General features: G+C 49.0%; 1 protein-coding gene across 50 annotated transcripts in view; it reads left to right on the top strand.

The window, feature by feature from the left end:
* LOC141257608 (protocadherin Fat 4-like) overlaps positions 1-13,002 on the top strand; it is a 468,540-nt gene that overhangs the window by 309,745 nt on the left and 145,793 nt on the right. For all 50 annotated transcript variants that reach the window (XM_073672347.1, XM_073672333.1, XM_073672313.1 and 47 more), the window contains 2 exons: positions 9,736-9,918; positions 10,893-10,988. In XM_073672347.1, the coding sequence (XP_073528448.1) occupies positions 9,736-9,918; positions 10,893-10,988 (279 nt within the window). The remainder of the gene's footprint in view (positions 1-9,735; positions 9,919-10,892; positions 10,989-13,002) is intronic.

Genomic DNA, 13,002 nt, shown 5'->3' with positions numbered 1-13,002 from the left:
CTGCTGCGTGGTGGTGTACCTGGACGACATCTTGGTCTTCTCTCCGGATCTCCTCACTCACCGGAAGAACGTTCGTCAGGTCCTGCTCAGGCTCAGGCAGAACCACCTCTACGCTAAATATGAGAAGTGCCTCTTTGAGCAGACCTCGCTTCCGTTTATGGGCTACATAATCTCTCAGACCGGCCTACGAATGGATCCTGAGAAACTGTCTGCCATCCAGAAATGGCCCCGACCAGAGGGGTTGAAGGCTATTCAGCGGTTCCTGGGCTTCGCCACCTACTACCGCCTCTTCATTCCGCACTTCTCTTCCCGGACTGCCCCTATCTCGGTTCTCACCCGTAAGGGCGCTAATCCCAGAGAATGGCCGCCCGAAGCAGAGGAGGCCTTCCTTTCCTTAAAACAAGCTTTTTCCTCCGCCCCTGTGCTGCATTGTCCGGACGGCAACAAACAATTCTTCCTAGAAGTCGACGCTTCCTCCTCCGGAGCCGGAGCGGTACTTATCCAAAAGTCATCTTCCGGAAGAATGGTAACCTGCGGCTTCTTCTCCAAACTCTTCTCCTCTTCTGAGCGCAATTATTCTATAGGAGACCGAGAATTGTTGGCCATTAAGCTGGCACTGGAGGAGTGGCGTTACCTGCTCGAGGGGGCTCTTCACCCGGTAATAATTTACACGGACCACAAGAACTTGGCTTACCTCCAGAGTGCCCAGAGACTTAACCCGCACCAAGCCCGGTGGTCCTTGTTCTTCGCCCGCTTTAATTTCATTCTTCATTTTCGCCCGGCTGACAAAAACATCAAAGCTGATGCCTTGTCTCGATCCTTTTTGGTCTCTGATCTTGAGGAGGAGCCTAAACACATCATCGACCCCGCCAAAGTAATGCAGGTGGCCCCCGTGAATCTAAATCGTCTTCCACCCGGTAAGACGTTTGTAACTGTACCTGATCGTGAGAAGGTCCTACACTGGGGACACTCGTCCAAGCTAGCTGGCCACGCTGGTCAGAAAAAGACCCTCCAGCTTATTACCCGGCATTACTGGTGGCCTACCCTGCACAAGGACGTAATAGACTTTGTTTCAGCCTGTGTGTCCTGCGCCCGCAACAAGGTTCCGAGACATCTGCCAGCCGGCCGTCTCCTTCCTCTTCTTGTACCTGCTGCCCCGTGGCAGCATATAGCTATGGACTTTATAACGGACCTCCCTGTCTCTGCCGGTTGTACGGTCATTTGGGTGGTCGCTGACCGCTTTTCCAAAATGGCTCACTTTATTCCCCTGCCGGGTCTTCCGTCTGCATCAAAGTTAGCTAAAGACTTTATTCATCGTGTCTTCCGTCTTCATGGTCTTCCTCTCCACATCGTATCCGACCGAGGGGTTCAGTTCACCTCTCGCTTTTGGCGAGCCATGTGTAAATTGCTGGGGGTCACCTTGGACTTTTCTTCTGCTTATCACCCACAGTCCAATGGCCAAGTAGAACGGATCAACCAAATTTTAACCAGTTTCCTCCGGCACTTTGTTACTGCTCACCATTCCGACTGGGTGGATCTTTTACCGTGGGCCGAATTTTCCTACAATAATCACGAGAGTGAATCTTCCTCCAAATCCCCGTTTTTTGTAGTCTTCGGTCAGCATCCTCGGATCCCGTTTCCCGTCTCCACCTCGGTGGACAATCCGGCTGCGGAATCTCTTGTTAACGAATTTTCCTCCATTTGGGAAAGTACCAGATCCGCACTTCTTCAGTCATCCGAGCGGATGAAAAAACAGGCTGACAAAAGACGTCTGCATCCACAACAATTCCGTCCTGGAGATAAGGTCTGGCTCTCGTCCAAATATGTCTGGCTCAAGATTCCTTCCTACAAGTTAGGGCCTCGGTTCATCGGTCCACTGGAAGTTATCAAACAAATCAACCCGGTGGCCTATAAATTGAAACTCCCGGCCAATTTGCGGATTCCTAACTCCTTCCATGTACCTCTACTCAAACCCGTGGTACTTAACTCTTTTTCCAAGTCTACAGGTACGCCTCCTGCTCCGGTTTCCGCTGAAAACGAGTTTGAGGTAGAGAACATTTTGGCCACCAAAAGGGTAAGAGGAAAGTCCTTTTTTCTAGTGGATTGGAAGGGGTTTGGTCCTGAGGAGAGAACATGAGAGCCCCGGGAGAACATCCATGCCCCTCTCATCCTTGATAAATTTCTCTCTGGCCTAAAAAAGGGGGGGCCTAAAGGGGGGGGTACTGTAGCGTCGGCGTCCCTGCCTCCTGCTAGGCAGGGACGCCGTTCCCCTCACCTCTCCGCTCCGTGCCCGACGGCTTCCTCCCGCTCTGCTGGCAGCGCGCCCTGCTTCCCGGCCTCTGTGCTTAGGGCGTGCCTCTCTTAAAGGGGCCGCGCACGCCGTCCTAAGGCGTCCCCAGCCAATGGCCAGAGGACCTCACCATATATAAGGCACCTCCTCCAAAATGGAGGTGCCCGAGCAATGTTGTTGCAAAGCCTTTCAACTCTGCTTCAGCCCTCAGGTCCCGTTACCAGATACCTGCCAGTTACCTGCCAGATCTCTGCTTGATACCTACCTGATTCCTGTCTATCTGCTTGCATTCCTGCGGTCCGACAGTCTGCCTTCCAACACCTGTCAGTCTGTCTATGGATCTGCCCGCCCGCTCACCTGGGAGCGCTCACCTGCTACCTGCCTGCTAGCCTACCTGGAGGCTCTGCCGTCACTTGCCATGACCACCTGCCTGTCCAGAGACTCCTGCCCGCTCACCTGGGAGCGCTCACCTGCTACCTGCCTGCTAGCCTACCTGGAGGCTCTGCCGTCACTTGCCGTGACCACCTGCCTGTCCAGAGACTCCTGCCCGCTCACCTGGGAGCGCTCACCTGCTACCTGCCTGCTAGCCTACCTGGAGGCTCTGCCGTCACTTGCCGTGACCACCTGCCTGTCCAGAGACTCTTGCCCGCTCACCTGGGAGCGCTCACCTGCTACCTGCCTGCTAGCCTATCTAGAGACTCTTACCCTGCTGTCACTCGCCGTGACCACCCGCCTGTCAAGAGGCTGTCCCCGTCACTTGCCGTGACCTCCTCCCCTTCTACCCAGAGACTGTCCCTGTCACTTGCCGTGACTACCTGCCCGCCTTCCCTGGGAGCCACCCGCTTCCTTACAAGGACTGCCCCTTTGTATAGTTGCTCAGAGGTTCCACCTCCCAGACCCGTTACATGGTCGAACAGCTCAGAGATGAGCGGCAGGGGGTACTTATTTTTTATGGCAATCTGGTTAAGGCCTCTGTAATTGATACAGGGATGTAGTGAGCCATCTTTCTTCTTCACGAAGAAGAATCCTGCTCCAGCCGGGGAGGTAGATTTCTGGATAAATCCCCTAGCAAGATTTTCTTCAATGTACTCAAACATGGCTCGAGTCTCGGCCAGCGACAAGGGGTAGATAAGCTCCAGGTACCAGGTCGATGGGGCAATTATACGGCCTATGAGGTGGTAGTGTCTCTGCCTCCTTTTTGTCGAAGACGTCTGCATAGGACCAGTAAGGTGCCAGCAGACCAGGTAGATTAGCCGGAGTAGACGGAGGTCGAGCTGGACAGACCAGAACCAGACAGGACTCATGGCATACCTGACCCCAACGGAGCACTTCACCAGATCTCCAATTCAGGACAGGCTCATGTCTTTGTAACCAGGGTAGACCAAGCAGGAGGGAGTGAGAGAGACCGGACAGCACATGAAAGGAGATCTTCTCCAAGTGCAGCATTCCCACCTGAAGGGTTACAGGCTCTGTGACAAGCAGGATGTTCTCCAGAAGAAGCCTCCCATCCACAGAAGCGACCGCCAACGGTTCAGCCAGACGTATGGTAGTAATCTGATACTGCTCCACTACAGTCTGTGAAATGAGGTTCCCAGTGGCTCCGGAATCCAGGTGGGCAGTCTCAAAGAAGCGGTTCTCGCCACTGGAAATAGAAACAGATAGAGTCAAGGACGGAGAGGATTTACTCTTGCCTAGGACGACCTCTCCGAGTGGTCCTAGACACTGGAGTTTCCCGACTTCACCGGGCAGGAACGGATCAGATGCTCTTTACTCCCACAGTAGAAGCAACTCCCCTCAGCTCGGCGCGTCTCCAGGCGAGACTTGACCATCTTGGTTTGGTCTATTTGCGTAGGCTCTGGGGAACATGACCGAGGTGCTGCTGGTTGCGAGGATGGGCTTTGGAATACAGGAGCAAGACGCGAAAATCTTCTTTCCCGGGTAGTCTCCTTAGCACGTTCTGAAAAACCGATCTCAATGCGGGTAGCTAAAGACACCAGGTCGTTCAGGGTGGTAGGAATGTCACGAACAGCTAGCTCGTCCTTGATCCGTCCTGAAAGACCCTTCCAGAAGGTGGACACCAGGGCCTCGTTGTTCCAGGCAAGCTCAGATGCGAGGGTTCGGAAACGTATGGCATACTAGCCCATGGTGAGACTCCCTTGGCGGAGGCGGAGAAGTGAGGAGGCAGTAGAAGATTTTCGTCCGGGCTCATCGAAGACCTTCCGAAAGACAGCAAGGAATGCCAGAAGATCAGACACCAGGGGGTTCCCTCTTTCCCACAGAGGGTTAAGCCATGCCAAGGCCTCCCCAGTGAGGTGAGACATGATGAACGCCCGGTTGGAGGGGAACTGATGTGCCAGGAGTTCAAAGTGCAGTGTGCACTGGTTCAGGAAGCCTCGACATAAGACGGGGTCACCACCAAAATGTTGGGGCGCAGAGAGCCGGGATCCAGAGCCGGGTGCCATAGTGCCAGTGGGTTGAGGTGCCACCGGATCGGGTGCCGCTCGGCTGGAGATGGACACAGACGGGGTGGACAGCGTGTCCAGGCGGGAGTTGACAGTCCGCAGGTAGGACAAGATAGTCTCCTGTTGGGACCTCTGATGTGAGACCTCCTGGTACAGGTCAGAGAGCAAAGGAGCCTGGGGGCCACCGGGTTCCATGGCCTGTGCAAACTGTTATGGGTTCGGGTGGTGAAACCTCTGTGCTTGGGTGCAAGGAGGGGCCAGACGGGCGTGACTAAGTACCTACTCGGCCTGACCAAGGTCGCACGGCGGCTCAATCGACTCCATGAACCAGGGAGGGACCGAGCAGGGGGACCAGGTGCCACTCTGGGACCAATCTTGTGTGAGAGCAGGTGACTCCCACGGGTCAGATGGCAGAAACTGACCGGTACAGCGATTGAGCACGGCTGGAAGGCTGATGGGTGGACCGGGTAGATAAGCAGGCTGGTTCGGCAGATAGCCACATGGGTGCTCCGGGAATGCTGGCTGGCGGGCACAACAGGTAACAGGCAGGTGCTCCAGGTAAGCAGGCTGGCGGGCTCAACAGGTAACAGGCAGGTGCTTCCAGGTAAGCAGGCTGACGGGCACAGAATGTAACAGGCAGGGGCTTCCAGGTAAGCAGGGTGGTGGGCACAACAGGTAACAGGCAGGTGCTTCCAGGTAAGCAGGCTGGTGAGCACGGCAGGTAACTGGCAGACAGACTGGTGGCAGGACTGACAGGCAGACTGTTCCCATTAGAAAGGAAACTGCTATACAGTTATAGGGTATGCAGTGAGTCCAACGGCTGACCAATTTTAGGAACAACCTCACTAAGAATTTAAAGGCACATAGAGCAGGGCCACAGTAACGACAAATTCCCATTAGATAGGAGAAAGTCTGCTATACAGTTATAGGGTATGCAGTGAGTTCAACGGCTGACCAATTTTAGGAACAACCCCACTAAGAATTTAAAGACACATAGAGCAGGGCCACAGTAACGACAAATTCCCATTAGAAAGGAGAGAGTCTGCTATACAGTTATAGGGTATGCAGTGAGTCCAACAGCTGACCAAATTTAGGAAAAACCCCACTAAGAATTTAAAGACACATAGAGCAGGGCCACAGTAACGACAAATTCCCATTATAAAGGAGAGAGTCTGCTATACAGTTATAGGGTATGCAGTGAGTCCAACGGCTGACGAATTTTAGGAAAAACCCCACTAAGAATTTAAAGACACATAGAGCAGGTGCACAGTAACAATAAATTCCCATTAGAAAGGAGAGAGTCTGCTATACAGTTATAGGGTATGCAGTGAGTCCAACGGCTGACCAAATTTAAGAAAAAACCCACTAAGAATTTAAAGATACATAGAGCAGGGCCACCGCAACAAGTACGACATGTTCCCAATAGAAAGGAGAGAGTCTGCTATACAGTTATAGGGTATGCAGTGAGTCCAACGGCTGACCAAATTTAGGAAAAACCCCATTAAGAATTTAAAGACACATACAGCAGGGCCACAGTAATGACAAATTCCCATTAGAAAGGAGATAGTCTGCTATACAGTTATAGGGTATGCAGTGAGTCCAACGGCTGACCAAATTTAGGAAAAACCCCACTAAGAATTTAAAGACACATACAGCAGGGCCACAGTAATGACAAATTCCCATTAGAAAGGAGAGAGTCTGCTATACAGTTATAGGGTATGCAGTGAGTCCAACGGCTGACCAAATTTAAGAAAAACCCTACTAAGAATTTAAAGACACATAGAGCAGGGCCACAGTAACGACAAATTTTCTTTAGAAAAGAGAGGGTCTCCCATAGTGTTGGCCTATGCAGTGAATGCAAGGGCTGCCAAAAATTGGGAGGCACTCCAATGCCCCTTGGAAGAGACTTAGAGGACCTCATAAAAAAATGTTCCCATTAGATAGGAGCGCGTCTCCTATACTTGTAATGCCCATGCACTAAGTGTATGGGCTGACAAACATTTGCCCCTGGGGGTATACATGAACATACTGTATAATTATTATTTTTTTACAGGCATCATAAACACCTTTTAAAAAAATTAAGTGGGTGTTGCATCACGGACCACGGTCACCCTGATGATATGGTGGTGGAGGATGAGGCGAAGGAAGGACAAGACCAAATAACCAAAATCAGGAAGCGTATACCCATGTGTGGGTGTGAAGAGGTGCATGGGAATACACGTCCCAAAAAAAGACACTGGATTTGAGTTTGTTACGCTGCTATCATTCTGTGGTGTTGAGAAGTCTGGCCCAATCCAGTCCTTGTTCATTTTTATAAGAGTCAGCCTGTCAGCATTTTCAGCTGACAGACGGATGCGCTTATCGATTATAATTCCACCAGCGGCACTAAAAAAAAGCTCTGATAAAATGCTAGCAGCAGGGCAGCCCAGGACCTCCAAGGTGTAGAGAGCCAGTTCATTCCACATATCCAGATTGAATACCCAATAATTAAAAGGCACAGAAGAATCACGGAGGACATTGGTACGGTCGGCAAGGTACTCTCTCAGCATCTTCCCAAACTTTGCCCTCCTTGAGAGAGTACCCCGCACCTCAGGGCCTGTGCGATGGGAGGGGCTAGGAAAACTCTCCCAGAACTTTGACAGTGTTCCCCTGCCTCTGCTGGATTGCATTTGTGTCTCTATCGCCTGTACTCTTTGGTTGTCCAACTAACTGTGACCTCTGCCGCCAGCGTTTTCAGATGGGAGTTTTCTTAATAGTTCCGCAACAAGGGCCTTCTGGTACTGCCCCATTTTTGTAGACCTGTCTGCCTCAGGAATAAGAGATATAAAGTTCTCCTTGTAGTGTGGGTCTAGAAGTGTCACCAAACAGTAATGACTGTCACCCAAAATTTTGTGAGCACGAGGGTCATGGGAAAGGCAGCGTAACATAAACTCAGCCATGCGTGCCAGACTGCTAACCGGCAAGACTTCCGTGTCCTCACCAAGAGGATGACTGACCATGCTCTCCTCCTCTCTGTCCTCTGGCCATCCACTCTGAACAGATGGTATGACATCTGTGCAGGTAGTACCGTCTATAGCGCATGAAACTAGCTCCTGTTCTTCCTCCTGCTCCTCTTCCTCATTGTCACCCAATCCACGTTGGGATGAGATGAGGCTGGGCTGTGTGTAATCACCCTTTATGGTTCCTTGCTCCATCTCATCGTGCTCCGCCTGCAATGCATCCTCTTTGATTGTGAGCAGAGAGTATTTCAGAAGACAGAGAAGCGGGATGGTGACGCTAATTATGGCGTCATCGCCACTCACCATCTTGGTGGAATCCTTAAAGTTTTGGAGGATGGTACATATGTCTGACTGACATCCATGTCCACTCCTGAGATCTTATGTGTGGAGCCTGAATTGAATACCGACAGCCTTGTTGATGTTGGTACTCAACAACTGCCCTCTTCTTCACAAATCCTTCCCAACATCTGCAGTGTAGAGTTCCAGTCTGTGAGCCGGAAGCTGCAAACGCTGCTGAAACATGGTAAGGGCGGCGGAAGCTGTAGGTGACTTTCTAAACTGGGCACACAGGTGGCGTAGTTTAACAAGCAGATCCGGCAGCATCGGGTAGGATTTGAGAAACCGCTAAACCACGAGGTTAAGCACATGGGCCAGGCATGGTACGTGTGTGAGCTCGCCTCGCCTCAGAGCCACCACCAGTTCTGGCCATTGTCACACATGACCATGCCTGGCTGTAGGTTCAGCTGTGTGAGCCACAGATCTGCCTGCTCTTTCAGAGCTGTCCACAACTTTTCAGCATTGTGCGGTTTGTCACCTAAGCATATTAGCTACAGCACAGCCTGTTTCCGCTTGGCCGGCTAATGTTTTGGGACACGTGCTTGTGTAATGCGGGGACGGCACACCGGGAGAAATAGTGGCGGCTGGGGACTGAGTACCGAGGGATGGCCACCGCCATCAGGTTGAGGAATACTTCCGTCTCCACTAGTCTAAAAGGCAAAATTTCAAGCGCAAGCACTCATGAAATGTGGGAATTTAGTAGTGTGGCCTGTGGGGCGTTGGCAGCGTATTTGCGCTTGCGTTTTGGACATGCTTCCTGATGCTGCTACTTGAGAGTGTGCAACGATAGGTGCAGGGCAGGAGGCATCTTCGCATGCAACATGGACAGGGGATTGTCTTGCATGCACAACAGCGGAAGAAGCAATGGTGCCACCCGCAGACACTGTTCCTGGACCCTGGGTTTCGGCCAACAAAGTCGGGTGCTTTGCTGCCATGTGCCTGATCATGCTGGTGGTGGTCAGGCTGGTCATTTTGACACCCCTGCTGATGCTGGCCTGGCAGGTGGTGCAAATGGCCTTTTGGGGGTTATCAGCAGAGTCTTTAAAAAACAACCAGACTCGGGAAGACCTAACAGTTGTACTGGCAACTTACTTTGTGTTGGTGTTACGGGGAACGGTTGCCTGCCTTCTTTCTGCGGCCACCACACTGCCTCTTCCTGCCTGTTGGAGTACTCTGCCTCCCTCCCCCTGTGTGCTGCATGTCCTCCTGCTAGGTTGGGTCAGTTATTATATCATCCACCACCTCGTCTTTCACTTCCGCACTCTGGTCCTCCTCCTGACTTTCTGGCAATTGTGTCTCATCATCGTCCACCTCTTATGACACTTTCCCACCTTTGCCTTCGTGTGACCATGGCTGCTCAAATTGCTACATGCGATCTCACTAGTGCACAACTGTTACCAAGTAGTATTTGGTTTTTGTGTATCTTATAAAGTTGGTTTGAAATGGGGCAAAGAGCACTCGGCTGGTGGAGGGCATGCACGGCCACTGTTGTATTCCAATGGGCATTGCAGAACCACGTTTTTAGGATTGGTGGTGTCCTAATAGTGAAACCCCCACCAATTTGCAAGTTAGTATGGATAGACGAGGAAAGGTTATTCCTAACATTGCAAGTTAAGTCCATGTTCATTTTCTCTACCTTTTTTTCCAGAAAGCTGACAGACAATATATCCACAGTTAGGCACAAGCTGAGTTCAACATTTGGAAAACCCACAGATATTACCATACTACAACCCCAAAATTATGCGCTGAGTCATGAAGCTATAATTGCCATTTCGGTCTTTGCTGTGCTCTTGGTGGGTCTCGTTGTTACTGCAACAGTCTTTTTGTCGAGGTAATGTCTTTTACTAATTGAAATGAACAATATAGTTGTTTTTTACTGTACCTTGATACCCCTCCAATATGTTTTTTTCTTCTGTCAAATTTTATATAGATCTAACAGATTTATATTGATCTGTATTTATATGGATTTGTATTGTTGATGCTGTTACAGTAAGGAAAATAAGTATTTGATTTTGCAAGTTTTCCCACCTTCAAAGAATGGAGAGGTCTGTAATTTTTATCGTAGGTGCACTTCAACTGTGAGAACTACAGAAAACTTCTGACCTCTCTAATTGCAAGCAAAGCTTTCTGTACCAAATATTAAGATCTGTTTTACTATTATATCAAATACTTATTTCATGCAATAAAATGCAAATTCATTATGTAAAAATCATGGTAATCAGTGCAGAGTAGGAGGGTCTATGAGAGCCAGAATTCTTGCTGGTTGGTAGGTGATCAAATACAGTATATATTTCATGCAGTCAAATGCAATTTAGTTATGTAAAAATCATACAAAGTGATTTTCTGGTTTTTATTTTCTGCACAACACAACATATCTTCTGCACAACACAACTGATGGTCCCAACCCCATTTATAAGGCAAGAAATCCCACTTATTAAACCTGACAGGGCACACCTGTGAAGTGAAAACCATTTCTGGTGACTACGTCTTGAAGCTCATCAAGAGAATGCCAAGAGTGTGCAAAGCAGTCATCAAAGCAAAAGGTGGCTACTTTGAAGAACCTAGAATATGAGACATATTTTCAGTTGTTTCACACTTTTTTGTTAAGTATATAATTCCACATGTGTTAATTCATAGTTTTGATGCCTTCAGTGTGAATGTACAATTTTCATAGTCATGAAAATATAGAAAAATCTTTAAATGAGGTGTGTCCAAACTTTTGGTCTGTACTGTATATATATATATATATATATATATATATACATACATATATTTCACATTTTAAAATATTTTCAATATTTTTAGGAAAACTTCCCAGAAGGGCTATGAAGAAGCAAGTAAGAAAAGGATTAATACGATACGTTCATCAAGCGGTGATGATGGGCCCCCAAAAGATAAAGGGTAAGTTAAAAAAGTCAATTGCCTAAGTAAAAGTGGGTATATATTACCTGATTTTGTGTCTTTAAGCAACCACTGATCGGTAAATATTTACTGATCAGCGTTCATTTGATAGCCTGTTTACACTGGCAGACAGCACTTCAGATGTGCAGTGAATGATACGTTATATATCGTTCAGTGTACATAGGCAGCACAGGTGCTATTTACACAAGATGATGTGCTGTCGAGAACAATGAGCTTTTTGTTCACTGGTCAATTGATTGGCAGATTGTGTAATAATAATACTAATAATAATAATAGTTTATTTTTATAGCGCCAACATATTCCGCAGCACTTTACAAATTTTAGGGGGGACTTATACAGACAATACAGAATAAGCAGACTGTGTAGACTGCTTGATTAGCGAGTGTCCCTTGGAACTCTTGCTCAAGATAATCTTGCAGTGTAAATGGATCCTTTTATGTTAGGCTCACTGTATTACGTCGGAAGGTAGGTTTGGTTCTCTTTTGTCAAATTTAGAGAATATAAAACACCATTAAAGAGGTTGTCCACTACTTTTACACTGATGGCCTCTCCTTAGGTGTTTCTGCAAGGGAAGGGAGGCAGAGGCAGAGGCGTTACAGTTTCGCCAGTTTACACCACTTCTTTTTCAAGCCCGCAAGGGATCTCTCCAGGAGTGGTGGAACCACTGTGCCATGAACCGTGGGGAGCCTGGAGGGGTGTGACTAGGGACCTCACCAAGTTGGACCCTGGATGCACGGCGGCTTGACGATACTGCAATCCGAGGAGAGACGAGAGAGGCGGGACCAGGTGCTACTTCGGGACTGACCTCGGGTACATGACAGCTGACCCCCAAGGGACAGGAGGAAGGAACAGCCAGGAATGTTGGACTTGGCAAGCATAGGCGGGCACGGCTGGTAGACAGGCAGGTGGACACGGCTGATAGGCAGGCGGACACAACTGATAGACGGGCAGGTGGGCACGGCTGATAGACGGGCAGGCTGGCAGGCAAGGCTGATAGATAGGGAGGTGTACTGGATACGAGTGCTGGGACTTGAGAACTAGCAAGCGTGTTAGTAATAAATATACAGCTCACACACCTCCCATCAGGTGGAGGTGCCTTAAATAATTGCTGTCTCCCAGTCCATTTAAGAGGACGGGACTCCGCGCGTCCCCTAAGCACAGTGCCTGGGAATCTGTGCGTAGTAAGTGCACCCCAAGCATCAGCAGAATCAGGAGGTGCGCTACGGGGGGCGTGGCGGTGAGTGAGTCAACATCTCTGCCAGGGGAGAAAGGCAGAGATGCTGGCATTACAATAGGATCCATATAGATCCTGCTTTTTTTCTAAGAGATTAAAGGATTCAAAAACATAATGTAAACAGAGCCTAAAATGATGAGCAATGCATTATATTTTTTTTTGAACAAAAAAGTAGAATATTTAAGTGATGAGTATTCTGTAGCATTTCCTATTTTACCATTATGGATTTGCATTGGCCCATATGCAACTAAGCCTTACATCTGTGACCAAACATAACAAACATGACAATTACTCACTGGGAAGTCAGCAGACGGCTATGCAATATTCTCATCCGGATCTACCTCATAAAATCATCATTTACTTCCCTGTAGCTTAGCTCTGCCTGTGGAGAGCTTAACCAACTCTGCTTCGTCACCATCAGCTCCAGTGGATCTGCACCGCAGTGGCGGCCCCATATAGCCGCATACCACAGGTGGCGTCACGAATATTATCTCTAAAAACTTTATTCCCCTTTTATTTTGCCCTTTAATTGACCGCCCTGGGTCATGGACCAGGTCACTGCCACCGTGACATCCCCAGCACCGACTGGCCCGACTACCGAGTACCCCACGGCCCAGGGGGCGCGTCACAAGAGTAAAAAAAATGTGGAGCAAAAAGTAAACAAAAAAAAATACCCATAGTAAGAACCCCTCAAATGAGGAAAAGTCAATTAACCACAAGTTTCAGAACCGCATAATGAATATTTAAAAAAATATCAAT

This window comes from Phyllobates terribilis, unplaced genomic scaffold, assembly GCF_046119375.1.
Source record: "Phyllobates terribilis strain yellow unplaced genomic scaffold, ASM4611937v1 Scaffold_3__8_contigs__length_932513732, whole genome shotgun sequence".
NCBI classification, from domain to species: domain Eukaryota; kingdom Metazoa; phylum Chordata; class Amphibia; order Anura; family Dendrobatidae; genus Phyllobates; species Phyllobates terribilis.
The sequence above is the reverse complement of the archived record's forward strand: the minus strand, read 5'-3'. Positions and strand labels throughout refer to the sequence as shown.